The sequence below is a fragment of the Strigops habroptila genome, chromosome Z (genome assembly GCF_004027225.2).
Source record: "Strigops habroptila isolate Jane chromosome Z, bStrHab1.2.pri, whole genome shotgun sequence".
NCBI lineage: Eukaryota > Metazoa > Chordata > Aves > Psittaciformes > Psittacidae > Strigops > Strigops habroptila.
Window position 1 is genome coordinate 80402799 of NC_044302.2, and position 20424 is coordinate 80423222.

Consider the following 20424-nt stretch of genomic DNA (forward strand, 5'->3'; position numbering starts at 1 on the left):
CAAAAAATTTTATATTGACAATAATTAACCAGCTTAAACATAGTAAACTTGGTCAATTTTCCAATCCAACGGAAACTTAGCTTCCCTATTAACTCCAGTTCCAGGCATTATGAAATGATACAGATACGCACTAACAAAAAAATTCACTTTAATATATTCATTATACAGATTGAATATGCAACTTTGTATTTTGAAATATGTCACAGGTATGAATAAGATTTCTATAATATAAAATTTTTCTTTCCCTCGAGAGTTTGAACATGCTAGATGTAAATATACTTTTTTTTCCACTGTGATGATTAATAAAGGCAGAGTAGAAACTGCATTACAATAAATAAATGAAGAATTGCTTTTTTCCTCATTTCCCCAGATTTCTTGGCTTCATGATCTTGCTAAAAACTGATGTTTTGCTTGCTTCAAGCTACCAGTTAGCTATGGAATTTCTATAGAAACTTATACCATTAAGTACTGCAAAATAAGAATATATGTGCATTTTATACTGCACATATACTTGAGTTATAGGTGAAAGATTCCTACAACAGAGACAGAGGATAATATACCTATGCGAGTCAGATTTAAATGACATCTAATAAAACAGAAAATTCTAAACACTCAGGAATGCAGAACCCAAATGATATAATTTTCTACAATTCTATCAACCCGTTGATTTTAATCAGTGAAACTATTTATAGTTTATAAATTGAGTTCTTGACTTCCTGACATTTCAGATCACAGTAAAGTTAACATCAGATCAAATGAGATAAATTACAGCGATGAGTGTTCAAACAATATGACCTGTGCCTGACTTTCAGATGGTGTTTGCTTGAGCAACCTAATTTGGTCTAGTTCTGAATGCCCCATTGAATTCCGAGTTAGAGACTGCACTGGGTCAGTTACGTTGTATCTGCCAGGCTGATAAAAACCATAATATTCTATTCTCTTTTCCCCAGAGTTTTCAAGCACCTTTAGTTTCTGCCTAAACTGAATAATTTTACAGGTTAAAAATAGGATCACAGCACAAGCCAGAATGAAAAAGGCTAGTACAATGTCAAAAGCCTGATTCAGCTTTTCAACCTGTTGTGTACAAAACAGGGATGTTTTTAACGATACAGGAGCAGCATCTGTTGGAAATAAGCCACCATCTTCTATTGTTCTGTTAACAGGCATAATCTGTGCTGATATTTGCACTGGCAATGTCGATAATACTATGGTTGCTTGTGATGGAATTTCAGCAGCATTTTCTTCATAGGGCAACCCGTTAGCCGATGTAGCTGTAGCTCCTTCCCAGAAAGCAACATATTTAGTTTCTGCATTGACAAACTGCTCAAATGTATTGTGCTTGTTTCCCTTATGCCATGCCACCAGCAAAGTGGTAGCACTGTGATGGGCACCTGCAGATCCTAGACTCCAGGCTGTTTCTGGGCTGGCAGTAGGGCTACTACAGTTTGCAAACTGAGTCCACTTAATGTAATGCAAAGGTCTACCACGCATACTCTGGGGATTCTGGCAATGAATTTTTACAGAAACAGGAGAGGATGCTAGCCAGTTAAGTAACCCAAGTATTTTGCAGCTGCAGTTCCAAGGATTGTAGTTTATTTGTAGATGAGTTAAAGATACTAGGGGCTTAAGCACTTGAGGTTGTAACTCTGTAATATTATTAAATGCTAAACTGAGTATTTTAAGTGACTGTCCCATTTTTTCAAAGGTACCATCAGCAATACTGGTTATTCTATTTCTGTCTAACTGCAGATACATTAAATTGTCCAATAAAGTAAAAGTGCTAGAATTTATATTGTCTAAATCATTATAACTTAAGATTAACTGGCTAAGGTTGTTTAGTCCAAAAAATCCATTTACAGCAATACATTTTAGCTTGATGTTCTTTAAAGACAGATATCTAAGCTTGTTAAGTCCTTTAAACGCAAAAGCATGTATTGATCCAATGGGATTGTGAGACAAAGAAAGTCTTTCAAGATTTTTGAGCCTTCCAATAGCATTTGATGGCACAAGTGTTAAGTGGTTACCTTCAAGAAACAAATATGAAAGTTTTTCAAGGTGATGAAATGCTGAAGCTGATATCCGTGAAATCTTATTATTGGCTAGGTTAAGTGTTTGGAGACTTATCATTCCCAAGAAAGTCCCACTTCCAAGGACACTGAGGCGATTTCTTTGAAGTGTTAAATACCTAACAGAAAGGAGATCACTAAATAATCCTCTGGGAACAAAAGCTATTTGATTATTCTGAAGATATAAACAGTGAAGACTGGAAAGACCTTCAAAGATTCCTGGATCCAGGCGTTTAATATTATTGTTATTTAAATGCAAGTAGCACAGTTTGGGGAGTTCCACAAAAGCTTTCGGGTGTACATACAAAATACTGGAGTTATCCATGTACAGTGCAGCAAGCTTCTGAAGGCCTCTTAGTTCATTTGGAGCCACATGCGATATATTATTCCCACTGAGGTACACAAGAATTGTCGTTTTTGGCAAGTTCTGCGGGATGCTCAAAAGCCCTGAATTACGACAACTAACTTGTCTCCCTGTGCAGAGCTGGCAAGCAGCTGGACAGCCAAGAGCCTCCTTCTGGAGCAGCAACAAAAGAAAACAATTAAGGATATACAGGAATGCTCCCAGGCAGGGTGGAGAACTTTGCAGACCACACATCTCCCTGTCTTTGGCCTTCTCACTCATCTCTGACTTGGCTAGTAGAGATAAAAAGAAGTTTATAAATATTATTAATTCAAAATTTTAAAGATTTACACATACAGTCTTTAAAATATAAGGATGGCTTTCAAGATTGGTATTTTATATATTCTCCTTTGATGTCAAATAAGCAATTTAAAATTAAAACTTACTAAGTATAAGTTTGAACTACAATGAAAAGAATTTCAAAGTAAATGAACACTGAGACAAATGTACTGCCAGCCTAGCCAGAAAATATTTAATTGGTTGCAGCATTAAAACAACTAAGCTGCCAAAAAAAACCAGCTTCTAGTAAATTCAAAATACTGCTTACTAACTATTTTTTATAGTTAAGACTGACTAGGAAACGTTTCAACAGCATTCAAATAGAAATGTCAACTGGAAACAAGTTTCCTTTCACTGGCAGCTCTTTCATAATTTGAATTTTACTTTGGTAAAGATGAGCTACATTCAAAATAAATAAATAAAAATTCCTTACCGCACATCTGAAGTTCATTATTTCTGTTATTTTGACGTTTTGCAGTTCACTGGACTAAGTTACAAGCTGACCAACTATACTCATCTGCGAAACCTTTGTAAAGGCAGTACTGCTGCGTACTAGAGCTCTCTCACATTTTGCCCCAGGATTTGCAACTGTTCGTTCAGGAAACTAGGAAAGAAGTGGTTAAAGTCAGGTTGCCATGGATACAGGAAACCCTGGGACAGGAAGCCATTTTATCTGTGCTTCAGAAGTATTGTTGGAAAGGAAATCTCAATGATTTGTTTCTAGAAAACCAAGAACTATCTCAGTTTGTAACTGTTGCTGGTTTGTGGGGTTTTTTTTAAACCACTGTTTTTAACTAGGAGGGCTCAAAAGTTTTATCTAAAGTCAGGTATAAGTTTGCCTATTTGTAACAGTACTACTGCATGATCTGCAAATTCTTTACCTTTCAGCCAGAACCCAAAATGTTTTACTAAAGCTTTAGCAATGCTTACACTGTTCTCTCTCTGCCTGCAGAGTCAAACTGCTGCCAGCACTCACACACTCATTCCAGTGGCCCCACACAGAGGTCTGGAAGGCAGAGCCTCAGTGCTTCCTGCACTCCGGCAAGGCACATCCTGCCAGCAACCCTAGGGAAAACCCAGCAGTCTTTAAGAGATGAGAACTGCATGATGTGGTACTAAACTGCTGATTATGTGTTGTATTTCAGACCTGATACAGGCACTGTGTAAAGTCTCACCTTAGGCCACTTTTTAACAGAGAATTTATCCACAGAGGACTGTGTATATTCTGACAGCCACAGCTTCAGACCACAGCTTTTGTTTCCTGCAGCGTCCCCTGTGCAGATAAACATTCAGTGCAAACATGTGAGCTATAAATATCCCCCTCACTTAAGTACCGGAGATTACATCTTTACCTTACCCATCACAGGGATGAAATACCTGCAAAGTCCAGTCACATCAAAGGGGAAAAGGGGAAACAACAAAACGAGATGGCAAATTAGAGATTAAGCCTACAAACAGCAATATAACTATAAACCCATGATGTACACTGTAACAAGACCTTCTGCTCAACAAAACAAAGATGGCAAAGCTCATCAGCAGCCACAGCCAAGAAAGAGACACAACAACAGAAAAATCAAGTCACTTTGGCCACAATGATCTCACACAGGAAGCACAAGTTCACGTAAGAGACAAAATACCACCCAAGTATCTTTGGCTATAATAATCCAAGCTGAAATGCACGAAGCACATGAGCAAAGGAAGCAGAATAAACAGGAACATGCTTTCGAAGATGCTTCCTTCCAAATTCTCCCAGAAGAAACATTTCTGAAGTTTTCAAAAATGTTTTTGACCGTATGTGCTGGTTTTAGCTGGGATCAAGTTAATTTTCTTCATAGTAGCTGGTATGGGGCTGTGTTTTGGATTTGTGCTGGAAACAGTGTGGATAATTCAGGCATGTTTTCATCCAATTCAGGGATGTTCTGCTTCCCACCCCGCTCCCCCCACCAGCAAGTGGGCTGGGGTACACAAGAAATCAGGAGGGACACAGCCAGGACAGCCGACACCAACTGACCTCATGACCTCAGGGATATTCCACACCATATGGCATCGCGCTCAGGATATAAAGCTGTGGGGAAAAGAAGGAAGGTGGGATGTTCGGAATGATGGTGTTTTGTCTTCCCACGTAACCATCACACATGATGGAGCCCTGCTTTCCTGTGGATGGCTGAAAACCTGCCTGCCCGTGAGCAGTGGTGAATGAATTCCTTGTTTTGCTTTGCTTGTGCACACAGCTTTTGCTTTCCCTATTAAACTGTCTTCATCTCAACCCATGAGTTTTCTCACTTTTACCCTTCAGATTTTCTCCCCCATCCCACCAGGGAGGAGTGAGCAAATGGCTCTGTGGGGCTTAGTTGCGGCCTGGGGTTTAAACATGACACCATGTATAATTAGCTTTCTATGTCTGAAATCCGTAAAACATTCACTATCAAGACAAATACTCCTTCTATTTCTTCACTTGAGCTCACAAAAATTATTTAGAGTTGGGATGGAAGGGAATATTTTTTAAAAAAAATAAAAGCCTAATGCCCTTCAATTGTATTAGAGTCGACACCTCTTATAGTACCTAGTGTAAACTAAGTAAGAAATCAGCAAGACCAGTAAAATTGGTCCATAGGCCACTTTAGACACAGCCTTTATCAGTTACAACCCAGAATTTGAACTGCATTTGGTTTGTTGGGGTTTGTTTTTTTTTTTTTTTTTTCTTGAAAGCATTAAACCAATAGGAAAACTAATTTTTCTTTAGATCTATTTTTCACTTTTTTTTTTTCATGGTATTTAAATCATCATTGATATAAAAGAAAGTAAAATAAAACAGCATGTCATTTACTAAAAGGGAAAATACAGTTCTCAGGATGATTAGGGAACTGTCGTGGATATGGGGAGATAATAATTTAAAAATGATTATCCAGATAAAATAGAATGAGGTGAGGGGAAAAACAGAGATTGACAAAGAATGAAAAATTACTTCAAACAGGGTATTGTCTCTTACCTAAGCTTCACTACCTACAGCCTATATATGATGATATTTATGTGGGTAAGGAAATAACAGAATTATTTACTCCAAGATGTGCTGTGTGAAACAATCCTATAGGGCAAAAAAAAAAAAAAAAAAAAAAAAAAAAAAAATCAAATTGCAACCTAAAAAAAAGTTTCAAAAAGAATTATGTTATTAATTTCCTTGCAAAAAATCCCTTTTTGCAAAATGCCAGAATTAACATATTCAGAAAGACTGAAGGAATTGCTGAAGTTTTCTCGGATATTAGATAGAATGAAAATTTAGACCAAGCAGCAGAGTAGTTGCCATATAATCGAAAGTTGGTGCCCAGTAAGTGGCTGAATGTCTCTGTGGTCTTGTACTAAAGGTACTTTATAAGAATTTTGCCCAAATCCTAGCTGCCACTGCTGTTCTGAGCACATCGCTGACCTTTCTGATTCTCAGATCCCATGTACAAAATGAGAAAGAAAGTCTTAATCTAGATTATGGCTCCTTTCAATTTGCACTAAGAGATCTGGAGAAAGTCCTGTCTTGCACTTTGTAAACATGGCACTTGAAGGCCTGCAGATCCAATCAGATTGTAGTCCAGGTATTGCTTCTTTAATTGTATACACTGTTAAAGCATCTGAAAGGTGTATCTGTTCAGGAGGGGCAAAATACATGCACATAAAACTTACACCATTTGGAGGAAAAACTATAAAAAAACCTAGGATACACATATAATTTGGATCAACATTTCTCAAACTGGCTTTAACTTAAATAATAGAAATCATTACTACTTGAAAATTGTAAGGAAAACAAACAGAAAACTTCAAACTTTTCTTTCAAATGAGCTTAAGCAGCTCTAATAGAGATATATTTTATTCACTGCAAGTTTTGTTCTCCAGTGATAGCAATACCAGGTTTACATCTGAATATAGCTTCACATGGAAATACAGAAAATTATCTTTGAATCTTGAAATTAATTTTACCTTAATATGCTAACATTAGTAAAGTTACTGATGTCATTGCTTTTTAACATATTAAAACCTAGTTGAACAATGACTCCTTGTCAATACAACCATGAAGCCTGACCAATAGCAATTTGTCATATTGCGCATAAAATGATGGTAAGTAATTTCAAAGTAATTGAAAGTACATACAAGCACTGCATCCACCACAGCCTTTCCAAACCACCACTATTTTCTTACTGATACAGGTTAGATTAAAGCCAATGTAATTGAGGTTATGAATATTAGCTAGCATAAAGTAGCCATCCAAATCTGATTTATGTATAGCAACAGAAAAACAAGCAACAAATTTGAAAACAGGTTCTAAAGTTACCCATCTTTGAAATGTATTAAAGTCAATTTTTGAAGAGCAATTCTTAGAATCACAGAATGCACACATGCACATTCATTCTTATAATCACCGTAAGACTAAGCTAAAGATTACAAAAGAGAAAAAACAATTTTTAGCACTGTAATTATTCTTTTGAGCTTGTAAGAGTGAAAATACCTGTTACCCTCCCACTGCGTGTTTAGCAACTACCCCCGCTTGCATGTCTTTCTTCCTTCTGCTTTTATTCTCCACAGGTGGGCTATGATACAACTTTCTTGATTGTTTTCAAAACTACCACATTCTGCCCACATCATTCTCCAGATATGACTGCAAGTCAAAGTAATTCAGCTACTAACCTCCTGCTTGGATAGCATACACATCAACATTTAATATCATTTCACCTGCCTATATCCAGTAACATCTACTGTGGACACCTTATTAATGTTATCAAACCTCAAAATCCTTTTTTGTTTTTCTAATTATTATCCAGATTATCTCAAGATTTCATATTATCTCAAACACTGCAGATTTCTTCTAGCATTTAATATTCCTGCCTAATTAAAAATCTTGATTTGCTACTTCAGTTACTGAAAATTTCTCTGTTCACAGACTGCTAATCCACTCTCACAATCGCAACAGTGACAGTTACAAAGGGGAGACACAAACACAGGAATTGTAATGTCAAATTAATAACCCAGAAAAAACATTTCTGTTTCATAAACCCACAGTACTAAAACATTCGTAAATGTAAACATACAACACAAAATCTATTTCAAAATTATGAAGTTGTCTCTAACTTATTTCCTTCTTAACCTTGGTGTTTATTATTTTTGATTTAGTTATCAAACAGGATTTGTAACATGCTGAGAAACAATAAGAAGTGCAAAGTAGGGACTTATTCTTTCCATCGAGGATAAGTTTCCCTTCTGTAAATCTTACTTGGCTTTAGACTTTACTAAAAATAATACGATATAAAGCTTTTATGAAACTAAGAGCTCAATTTAAGAAATTATTAAATTCTCACATAGAAGTAAATCATTACTGCACCAATGAACTGCATTTGTCATGCAAACTAACAAAAAAAAAAATAAAATTAAGTCTTCTATGGAGTGAGCAGTAACAGAACAATAACTTAAGAAAGGCTGGCCATCAATGATATCCACAGATGTGATCTGCTGAGAATAACTATATTTCTAGCTTTAGCATTTATTATTCACTGCAATATTTAGTAAACTCTGTTCAAACTATAAAATAAGTAAGAAATTTACTCAATATGAATGCAATTCAAAACAAAAGGTTTAAAGAACTCAAAGCCAAGTATATTTCCTAACTTTCAACCAGCATAACTACTTCGCCTTCTAGGAATTGGTTCAGAACTAAATCCAACTGTACAGCTTTCAGCAGTACACCACCTGCTAGTTTAGGAGACAGGATGAGCACGCACCTGGTGTTAGCTTCTAAAAAATTTACAAAAAGAGAAGACAAACAATTAGGGCATTTCCTGAAAACTGCTACAGAAAATACCCAGAACACAAAATAGAAAAGCTATTTCTTCCTTAAAAATACATTTTTTTACACTAGGCACTTCATTAATACCAAATCCTGATGTTTTGTTTAGACCCTTGATTTCTCATTAAATTGCTTGAATACAAAATGTTATTTTTTGCAGAAGTTCTTGCACTCACATGCATTCTAGTGTTAACCACTTCGGTATTTCACCATAACAAGACACGGGCATAGACTGTGGGACTGAGTGCACCCCCAGCAAGTTTGATGATGACTCCAAGCTGTGTGGTTCGGTTGATACGCTGGTGGGAAGGGATGCCACCCAGAGGGACCTTGACAGGCGCGAGAAGTGGGCCTTTGGGAACCCCATGAAGTTCAACAATGCAAAGTGCAAGGTCCTACACCTGGGCCAGGGCAATCCCAGGCACAAAGTATACATTGAGAATGGATTGAGAGCAGCCCTGAGGAGAAGGACTTTGTGGTGTTGACTGACAAGCAGCTCACCATGTGTGTGCTTGCAGGCCAGAAACCAACTGTGTGCTGGGCCGCAACAAAAGGAGCGTGACCAGCAGGTCGAGGGAGGTGGTTCTCCCCCTCTACTCTGCTCTCATGAGACCCCACCTGCAGTACTGCGTTCTGCTCTGGGGCCCCCAACACAGGAGGGACGTGGACCTGGACCTGCTTGAGCGAGTTCAGGGGAAGCCACTAAGATGCTCAGGGGGCTGGAGCACCTCTGCTATGAAGACAGGCTGAGAAAGGTGGGCTTGTTCAGCCTGGAGAAGAGAAGGCTCCGGGGAGACCTTACAGGAACTTCCAGTGCCTAAAGGGGGCTTAAAAGAAATCTGGAAAGGGCATGTAGGGACAGGACCAGGGGGAATGGCTTTAAAGTGACGGGGGGAGATTCAGATGAGATATTTGGAAGAAAGTCTTCACTATGAGGGTGGTGAGACACTGGAAAAGGCTGTCCAAGGAAGTTCACGATGCCTCATGCTGGCAGTGTTCAAGGCCAGGCTGGATGGGCCTTTGAGAAACTTGGTCTAGTGGGAGGTGTCCCTGCCCACGGCAGTGGCGTTGGACCTAGATGATCTTTAAGGTCCCTTCCAACCCAAACCATTCTATGATAATAGTCTGGCACTCTTAAGAAAAGTCACCAAAAACCTTGGCTACTTTCAGGCAGTCTTAAATTTTAGAGTGTATAGGGCAGAGAGATAAGAAGATGTACCAAAACACCTCAGAACAAACTCAGGTGGAAAACCACCTACAAATCTGTATTAGTTTTGGTTTTTGTTTTGGTTTGGGTTTTTTTGTTTGTTTGGGATTTTCGTTTTGTTTTGGGTTTTTTTAGTTTTTGAGGGTTTTTTTTCAAGTTTGTTACAATCTTGTTATTTTTATACATTTTTAATAATATGCTACACTTTAGTCACTGCTTATTCAATAAACAATTTGCAAATCTGTAAACTGCACCTTATGAAAGACAAAGATAAAAAGGTTTGAGGAAAGCTATTTAGTCCATTATCACCTTTTGCTGTTTTTTATATACTTAAAATGTTCAATTTGAGGGTAGACTGTATTTAGAAGAGTTTTAGGAAAGACTTCTGAAATTCTTTATATAGCCCACAAAAAAAGCAAGGTATCAGCAGCAATTAGTTCCTTATGACTGCAGTCTGTTTTCTGCAGCAGTTTACCTGCATTTAATGACATAATCCCTTGCCATCGCTTGGTACATTTTCCCTTGTAAACAAGCTTTATAGGTCTTAGGGGGAATGATAATTTGTTCCTGAGCAGTCCATACTAACAATCAGGTGTAGAAGAAAAATTAATGGAGATTGTGAACAAGGAAAGCTTAAAGAGTGCATCCTCTCATCACTGCTATGATGTGACATACAATAAGGAAGCTGCGGTACTATATGCAACACTCTGAATGATGCAGACTCTGATACTCAAACACAGACCAAAGCTACATTTTTCACTCTTGTCATTAAAACCGCACTGTTGTCTGGCAGGAAAGCTAAACAAATACAAGGCCAAACATGGATGACAACTGCAAAATCATAATTTAAAGAGCAATTTTTAATACTAGTAGTCTATTAGATGTGTGGGTGAGCACACCTTTGACTAGAGGAAAAGAAAAAGGGGGGGGGGGCTTTAGATTATCTTCTCTATAAAGAAAGGATGATGTAAAAGTTAGCTACATAACGAATTTTGACTTTATAAATGAGAACATAAGTACCCTGAAGGACAACCCGGTATTTTATTAGGCATTTTCTTGCCATTTCCTAATATTACATATAGACAGCTTCTTGAGAGGAAAATTAAATTTCTAACAAACTAACTTTAACAAATGAGAGAGGGAAAACTTCTGTAATAACCTAATGATGATTTATAATTGCATAGTGTAAGTACTTACACTCAGAGAATGTCAATTATCTAATTGGCAGGACTCATAGGCTGACGTACTAGATTTGATACATGAGAAAAAGCAGACATTCATTTACATCATGACTAGAAATGAGCAGAACAACCTGGAGAATCTCTTAGGCTCTTAACCTTTTCCTCACAATAGGTTTTCCAGACAAACGCATTTGACTCAAAGGGGAAAATCTAACACCGGTGTCTGGAAATACTACTTGTGTAACCAAAAATTAAAAGCAAAACCACAAGATCAGTTAAAATGCTTTGTATTTCAAGTAGTCTCCTCTACTTGAGAGTGGTACCACTCTGCACTGGGAGGTCCACCAAGAATAAACCAATCTGCAAGCACCAAAATTAGTGGACTCGTTTGGAAAGCACTGACTTTGAGTAAAGGCAAACTTGGCAACCTACCATTCAAGAATGATGGGCATTGCATTAATAACACTTACTAGGAAAAGGGGAGTGGTTAGCTTTCAACTTGGTGTCAACTGCCTCCTGCGCTTACAGAGAGGTACCACACAAAGCTAAGCTAATTGTTGCTGTAGGTTCACAAAGATGCCATTAAGATCGTAGAAAAAAGTGGAACATGACTGAAGTAGACCAAGAAATTATGACATTTGTGAATGTACACATCCAGCTTGCTGTCACCTCTTACGTCTCACACCCTAGCTCAGATACGATTTTCTTCCACTAAACTTGAAGCTTTTTCATGTTTTCCAAGAGTGTTCTAGTTATTTTGTGTCAATGCATACTTCTCTTGTATGCTGAGATGGAGACACCATTACTCTGTAAGCCTGTCTTTACTACCTACATCTTGTTACTGGACCATACTGTTCTATACCTCAGTTTAAAGATGAAGGTCTTTATTTTATGAAGTACCAAGAGCTTTTAATAAATGAACGACAATGCATGTGAATAGATATAAGTGACAAAAAGGCAGTAAGAGTACAAAACGCAGAAAGTACGGATGCATATATCAGTCAGACATAAAAAATGCTAATATTGAACAGCCAGACTGAGATAGCAAATGCAGATAATTAGGTAGTACTTAGCTTATGTAAAACCCCAAAGTAATACCAGGAAATTGCTGCTAAGTGAAAAAGTGCTGCCACACACTAATCGGGAAAGAAGCAGGTACTGTTCTTTTTTCCATATGAACTTCTAAACATTAACACAATGTGCAGCTGTGTGTAAGAAGATAAACAGGATGCTGGATTTAAGGACATACATGATAAAGTGCAGTGGTACTGTTGGTACTAAAGTCATTGCACATCTCTCTAGATGATACTGCCTAGACAAGAAAGCTATAGTTTGGCTAATAAACTGTCGCTTTATAACATGCTTAGTCCAACTAATTGGCCCAAGAACCACTGTGAACTACAGATGCTCTGCAGCAATTCCCATCTTATCTGCTCTAAAATCCTTCACTTCTGACACTATCAATGAAGCTATTTTAAAAATAGGAAATTACTGTGCCACACTGGTTTTAAAGGAATAATGATGAAAACTTTGCCTTCCCCTAAAATGCAGGAAGTGCCAAGTCCACAAACACAACCACTAACTAGAAAAGCACCTAAAAGTAATGAAGTAATACTATAGAGTTTAGAAGAAGAATAAGAAAAGGTCACTCCTTAATACTTTCCCCAACATTTTATCTATAAAGCAAATCTAAAACAAGAATAAGAATACATATTATCTTCATTTTTCCCCCATTACTTTTGTCTATTCCCTCTCTTTCCTCTCTGAAATAACCAGATGCTCTTGGGACAGCTCCAGCTACAGGCTAGAGGAAGCAACTGGCAAAAAAAGCAAAATCCTCAGGGAGTGCTAGACACAGCACAGATGCCTGTTTTCCCTGTAGCAGAATTTTGAAAATCTGAGCTTGCTACTGGTACCACCCTCAGTGTGGCCTTCCCAAATGAGTTCATCTCATGGCCATGCTTGGGAAACAAAATTCTGTTCTGTCTCTGCAGCTAAGAAATCTTGAACTAGCTTTGGATATCCAAAAGAATATCTAATCAGGAACCTCGTTAGTGAGGTATTCCAACAGGAAAAACTACTTAAGCTTTTCTTGAAAGTGTTGTTTATATGAATCAGATATTGTATTATTTTTAAAACATTTTTTGCTTAAGCTTTGCAAATGGACTCGCGCAAGAAGCATATATTTGAAAAATTTTATTTTTAACCCAAGTTTCAGATGCGAGATGCAGCAGCCTATGTAATCTAATCCCTATGAAATGGCGAAACCAGAATGACTCACATTGTTCAGTAGCAGAAGGAACAATCGCTTGACAGAATCAATTTCACACATTCTATCTGAAGGTATGTTTGGCTCTGGCAGTCTATCAGTTGTACAGTAAAATTTTCATAGCTCTGACATAAATACATCCACTAAAGAGAGGCTTTTTATCTGAGAAGCAGCTTTCTTAAATCATTTGAGTATCTGAGAAATAAAGCTGTCATGTGCAGAAGGTTTTATTATGTTATGGACTGCCAGAAATAATTGCCTCTTTCAGCAGGAAATCTGGAGCAGCTGAAAGTAGTTCAAAATAACATGGCTATCTAAAGAAAGTTTGGTTTTTTTTCCTTCCTCTCCTTAAAAGAAACTTCACAGGAAGACGAACGTAGTTCCATATCTAAAGTTTTAGATATATACTGGATACTATATATGGTTTTATATATAGTACTGTTACATTTACTGGACAGGGAAAAAGAAAAAAATGCGCAAAAGCTCGCTCATAAAGCAGCTGTTTGGTTCACCGTTGTCTAGATGTTTGTCCCAGTGATCTGGGACAAAAATGGAAAGCTTCTGTGCACATTAAAAGCAATGAAGCCTCAAAGTTTCACACGTAAAAGTTCCCTGATTTTTTAAGTAGTGACTTACACATTTTACAGTTTTACAGATATTAACTTAGCTTTAGGATTTGTGAGCAACATGTAAAACCCCATTAGACAATACTTAAGACTTTGCAGGAAATCCGGCAGGCTAAATGTGAACTCATGCAGTCTTGCATTTCTGACTTTCAAACAGACAAGAATAACCTGGAGGTGAACAAGGTCTGAACTCTCACCTAGCCATGTGTTATAGATGAATTCTAGCAGTGCCAACTTAGAAGTCAGTGTAACACATTTCAGCATTTTCATTAAAAACTTTTGTTCTGCATATATATTCAGCAATGATGATGGCTAGGGAAAGGACAGTAGTGAAAGCTGCTTGCTATCAGTATCTACAGAGTAAAAACTGTTTCACAGTCTTTCACAGCAACTCTTCCATCTAACGTCATAAAGAGGAAAACCAGGATGAAAGTTCACATCTATCCACAACAGGAAAGAAAACTGAACAAACATTGTGCTCTGGAAAGGACAGCAAAATAGTAACAAGCCAACTACAGCAACTCCTTTATCACAAATGAGAGAAGCAGGTAATTCAGTATGAGAATGGACAATAAAATATGCAGTGTTGTTTCCTCACTTTCTGTCACAGAAAATTACATTTTCTATGAAGTACAAGGTTACTATATTGCTATGAAGCCAAATAAGAAGTTAATATAATACAGCATGAAAATTCTACCCTTTTAATGTCCTCCTGGAAAGAAAAAAAAAGGGGGGGGGGGGGGGAGGCAACAAAAATACTGTAATGTTAATATGCAGAATTGTGAAATACCTCAAAAAAACATACTAAGGACCTCTGAACCATACTTGTTTAAGGCAATGTACATTTACTTACCTATTCAACGATGGCAGAAGTGAAAGCAATGCCAAAGCAGAGAGTTTTCTTCTTTCTGGCTGAGTGATGTTATCCATCCGATCAACCCACATTTCAATCATGTTACCAAGAATCTGATCCGACTGCAATGGGAAACAGGACTTCCTTTTCATTTATGAGTACTTCAGCATATGTAGAAAATAATCTATTGTAATTTTTTATACCAACTGAATATATTATTCAATCTTGGACAGACACCATACAGTTAAGTATACCTGACAGAAGTAGTAAGCGACAAGTATTTTTTAAGTTTTCTATGACACTGCTTCCAGGCCTTGAACCCCCCTCATCATTAATTGTAACCTGGAAGTTAGAAATCCATTTAATTTATGGACAGAGCACTGATTCAGAATAGTGTATGACTTAAATAGATTTCCTGTAATAGTCTAATGCATACAAAGCATATGGACTTACTCTGCTTCACCTTCACTGGTGACAAATAGCAGGCGGCTTGTCTTTACCTGTTTGAAAACTGTCTTGCAGTTAAAGATAAGAAAACTACTAAGAATTCACTTAAAGACATAGTAGAACCGTTGTAGCCAAACAACCTCAGTAATCTCATTAGTCAAACCAGAGCACACTGAAGCTGATGTTCTTAGAAACTCTCTGGAGAATGATTAGACCATTATTCCCTGGTGCAAGACGCATCAAGATGGAACACAGGAAAGAAAGTCTCACCCTGCAATGCCATGCACACTAAAAGTGTTTATATGACTTATTGTGGGAGGTAGCAGGAAGAGAATTTAGAGGTTATATAAAACTTATAGTGAGATAATGTAAGGTAATTGTGGGAAATTATAAAATCTGTTACAGGATGTTCAGGGGAAGGACCTGGGGAGGAACAAGCATTGCAAGCAGAGGAAAAAGTTCTTTCAGGTCAAAAGAATGCAAGACTTCCACATGCAATCTAGCTGAAATATCAAGACAAAAAATCCTTACCTCCTCACCCAATTCACGTGCCATCTCGCTCAGAAGTAATGAAAAAAACCTTGCATTTTGTAGTAGAACTCTACCCATGATCCCCAGGTAAGCAGACATCACCACTGGGTATCTCTGAAACAAAAGTAAACCAAACAAAGGGAAGGGCTTAGTATAATTAAGAGAAAAATACTTAACATATAGAGCAGAAACACATGGAAAATACTTGCTTGCATTTTTTATGTATTTTATTAATTTTGAAATGATAAATTGTAACTTAAAAGCCTCTAAGAACACAAGACTGAGCAAGCAATCTTTGCCAAAGTTTCTTGATTCTTACAATGGGGAAATTCTAGCGATCTCAAAGTCAGTTTCCTCCAAGCAGCCAAGATATCTTGCAAGGTGATTTTATTTTAAATTTAAAAACCTGAATCTTAAGGAATAAACAGTATACTGTACTGTTAAAAGATTACTTTGAAAGTTCATTATTGTTCAAAATGACTGTTTACAATTTTAGTAACATTAGGAAGTGCTTAGTATTTCTGAAACTGTTCTTACCTATTTCACTGAGAGGAACTATAATGTATTTGCCAGTAACTAATTTGCAAGTGTCTCAAAATTAACTGGATACACTAATAAGCTCATTAGTTTATTATCTTTTTGCTATTAGGTTTAATTTTAAAAGAAGCTACAGATTTCTGTGTATTAAATTCGGCATCGAACAATGTAGCAGTAGGTATTTTGAAGAACTGCCTACTTGAAAAACAAATCCCAACATCTATCTGAAAATGTTAATTCAGTTTAGTACCTTTTTCAATAGGGAGCAATGAAATTGTTACAGTTTTAAATCAGAAGCCATTTTAATAATCCACTCTGCAGTTTTCTGTCTTCTTAAACTGCAGACAAGTTCAAACAAACTGTCTTTTTTGTGTTCTGTACAGCAAAAAGTATATTGCTGAGTAATATTACTTGACTTAATCTTGGAAGTATCTCATTTAACTCAATAATCATGGGAGTCAAATATTCTGAGTGCCTTCAACTCCGAAAAAAACCACTGGTTTTGATAAAAATTTCAAAAATATAGAAAATTTCACCCACTGATCCTGCTAATTACTTTTCTCTCCTGCTAGTACTGCAAGGTTCAACACAGTTAAAGCATATTGGATTTTACTCCTTTTTATCCAACATGGAAATTTGATGAAGTCAAAGACAGAGAAAAAGGAGAACTTAAGACATCAAAAGTAAGCAAAATCTTAAAGCTCTATCTCACATAAAGCATTCTCACATCCTTCAGCTCTTCATATTAGATATGTCAGCTAGAAAAAGGTCAAGTCAGTCTTCTCCTTGTCCACTTTTTCTCTGGTGCAGGCACCCTTAAAAAGGAGTAGTGTAAGTATCTTTGAAAAACCTCAGGCAGAAAACTCCAAGAAGAACAAAGGATCTAACTAAGCATAGAGTCATAGCACCTTATCAGTGTTAACAGTGATAGAATGGCAGAATAAAATTTGTGTTATTTTCTTAAAATTTGTGTTATTTTCTTAAAATAAACACTAGATGATAAAGTGATGGATATGTTGCTTTAACTCTTGCACTACTATGTTACTTTCACAGTCCTCTAAAATAGTTGTGAGAAATCTATCAGATGCTCTTAAGAGAAAATGCAACACCAGAAAGAACTGGGCCAGAATATTGAGGGTACTTTCCTGTTCAAAAGGAAATGTAGAGTATAGTTAGAGTAACTCTTACCTCCCCATCTATAATCCCCCTGAATATTGATGGCAGAAGGGGTTGAAACATTTGAGGACCCAAAACAGGGTTTACTTTTAGGACATTTTCCACAACCTTAAGAATAAAAGCAAATTAGACAATTAATAAAGTACATTTAAAAATCTTCAACCAACATTTTAAAACTACATATACTGGCCTATATATAAAGTCCTGGTAGGATGCTGACCTTTTAATAGCTGAAAGTATTTAGTGAGGTACCCTGCAAACCTGATCTGCATAATGGACCTGATGAAAAATGAGATGCCAAGTGAAACCCACCTAGCCAACCACCTTGACATCAGACTCCTTCTGGCCCTGGCAAAGCTGATGAGGTGGGTTGGAAGGAAGGATCTTGATAAGGCTCCAGGAAAAGCAGCTGGATGACGAGGGTTGGCAGGGAGTGTAAGGCTTATTTCCATGTCTTTGCTCTGTCACCATTTGTAGGCTTAAATTTTAAACTAACAATAGTGTGTGTGCCTTTAACATAGTAGAATAGACCAAATTTTTCTAACTTACTAACACGTAGAGAGAAAGGAATGTTCGGCTGACGGGGGAAGGAACATCACGGGACTGATAACAACTAAGGAGACAGTAAATAAGACCAAGGATGCTAGCCTTCAAGATAGCAGAGTGGCACCCAACGTGGAGCAAGACTGGAACAGAACAGTCTTGGACATACCAGCAAGGACATACCAGCTGCTAACTCAGCACTAGGACCTTGCAAGCATGCACAAGCACTGAGATCCCCACTCAGCAAGAAAGCGCATGCTTAATTAGGATACAAATATTATAATTAGTTCCTGGAGACACTGTAAATATGCATGAGTGTGCTAAATCTATAGCTGCAGCCGGCAAGTAATGGGTGCACTCACCTTTGCAAAACAATTGGCGTGTGCGCCCAGAGCTGCAATAAAGAATGATGCTTTCTAAAACTCCAAATTGAGTCTTAGAGAGCTTCTCTGACCGACTTTCATGGTAACAATTTGGTGGCCTATCAGTTTTTCCCATGGATCCGGGCAGTCTCTGGGACCTTCACGGCGGCGTCGGGGGAGTTTCCCTGAAAGGAACCACAGATCCCCAGACCGACTCCGGACCTCGGTAAGATCCCTGATTTTATTTCTTTAAAAAGGCATTCTTTCTGGTCTCTTACCACATTAGTCACAGGGGACACCCTGCACAGTGGGTAAAGGTAGTCTGTTTCTGGTTCTGGTTGTCCGGACTCTAGTATCTGGATGGAGGTCAGGATCAAGGGTACCACTGCCTCCAAAGCGGGAGTCCTGAAAAGGTCCCCGCTGGGTTGCATTTTGTGATACTCTGGAAAAAAATCAGTGAACTCCCGGGCGGCTTGGTCACTCGGGAGACTTTGGAACAAAGTGTTGGACCCCTGGGTGGTCCGGTTACTCTGGAGAATCTGTTAAAATACTGTAATCAGTGGTGGCTGTTGTACAAACTGGATTTTGGGGAAAAGTGGCCTGTGAACAGCACAATTAATTATAATACTTCGTTACAATTGATGTTATTCTTGAGACGAGAAGGAAAGTGAGATGAAGTAACTTATGCGGAAATGTTTTTCACTTTGAGAAATCATCTGGAATGGCAAAAGGATTGTAGCTTCAATTTTGCACCCCAGGACCTGTTAGTATTGTCCTTGGAGAAAGAGAGTAAAATTCCCTTAAACACTGCTGCTCTCTGTGCAGCATAGGACAGTTATGCACTAAACATCTGACGAATGTGGAGGAGGATTTGGATTTGCTGGTAGCCCACCCTGGAGAAGGGGTATTGTGAATGATGGGGTCAAAGGTGCTGACAAGGAGAATCAAGTTCAAGCATGGGCAGAGGCACCGGAAAGGGAGATGTTAGAGGGGGGCTGAAGGATTTTGCCCTACAGCAGGGCAAACTAGGGGAAAACAAGGGGAAACTCTGATTGTGCCTTTAAGACAAGCTGTGGGCAATGATGGTCCGGGTCATGATAGATTCCCTTTACCATTATAGATCTGAATATTTGGAAACAAGTGGCTGGTAATTATGCATCATGCTTTTGAGAGTGTTGACAGGAATATCACTATTCTTATGGCTCGGACCACAGTAGTGCAACAAATAATGGCACGCACAGTGGCAGGTACAGTGAATCTTCACATAACTACCACCAATCCTAACTGGGACCCTAATTGGGACCAGGATAGGCAGGCCTTGAAACAGTATCAGAGGTGGATTTTATTCAATATTAAGAATGCGGTCCCCAAGGCAGTGAACTGGTCTAAGCTACATGAAATAAAGCAAGATATAAATGAATCGCCTTCTGGATTCGTGGAAAGATTAAAAGAGGTGATGCATAAATATACTGCTATTGATCCTGAATCAGAGGAAGGAAGGAAAGGACCATTACGATTTGGGAAAAATAATGAATGTGGCCTGGGAGACCTATCGTAATCAGACCACCACTGCCCTGCTGCAAGTTCCCTGAAATGGTTCAAATGGTGGTGGGAAGGGGTTCGAGTCCCCACTTGTTAATATATATATTATTAATATGATTATTAATATAATATTGTGGGTTATAGTGTGTCAGGTTTCAACCAGGAATTGGTTATTGTATATGTGGGGGGCATAAGATAAGCTCCAGAATAAAACTGGAATGTTTGGGGGGGGAAGGAGGGGGGCGGAGAAAACGGCTAGAGCTGTTGGCTCTAGCTATCGCACAAGAAACCACGAAAGGGGGAAGCATCCCAGGAGGAGAGGAAAGAAGGATTACAGGGAAAGGTTTGTGAACAGACTCCATGGGTTGCACTGGAAGAGAGAATGCTCTCAGAATCCAAACAAACACTGGAGATTTAGTGTAATGTCAGGACAGGCAGAGAAAATTATTACTTTAGATGAGGGCTGAGGAGGACTGGGGGAAGATTCGAAACCCTCCCCAACAGAGGCCCTGGTTACAGTTAGGTTGGCAAATGATAAAATTTTTTCTGTAGAAACAGAAACTACTTGTTCTAAATAC

At 38.0% G+C, this 20424-nt stretch overlaps 2 protein-coding genes across 5 annotated transcripts in view; both read right to left on the reverse strand.

The window, feature by feature from the left end:
- IPO11 (importin 11) overlaps positions 1-20424 on the reverse strand; it is a 94541-nt gene that overhangs the window by 16949 nt on the left and 57168 nt on the right. For 3 of the 4 annotated variants that reach the window (XM_030512729.1, XM_030512731.1, XM_030512730.1), the window contains 3 exons: positions 17412-17507; positions 15687-15800; positions 14709-14830 (listed from right to left, as the gene is read on the reverse strand). In XM_030512729.1, the coding sequence (XP_030368589.1) occupies positions 14709-14830; positions 15687-15800; positions 17412-17507 (332 nt within the window). Of the gene's footprint in view, positions 1-4566; positions 4814-14708; positions 14831-15686; positions 15801-17411; positions 17508-20424 lie in introns of those variants that run through there. The other variant, XM_030512732.1, reaches the window with a different exon arrangement.
- LRRC70 (leucine rich repeat containing 70) lies at positions 132-4558 on the reverse strand. The gene is made up of 3 exons (XM_030512733.1): positions 3924-4558; positions 3182-3352; positions 132-2702 (listed from the first exon to the last, which is right to left on the reverse strand). The coding sequence occupies exons 2-3, from the start codon at positions 3186-3188 to the stop codon at positions 766-768; spliced, it is 1944 nt and encodes a 647-aa protein (XP_030368593.1). The 5' UTR covers positions 3189-3352; positions 3924-4558; the 3' UTR covers positions 132-765.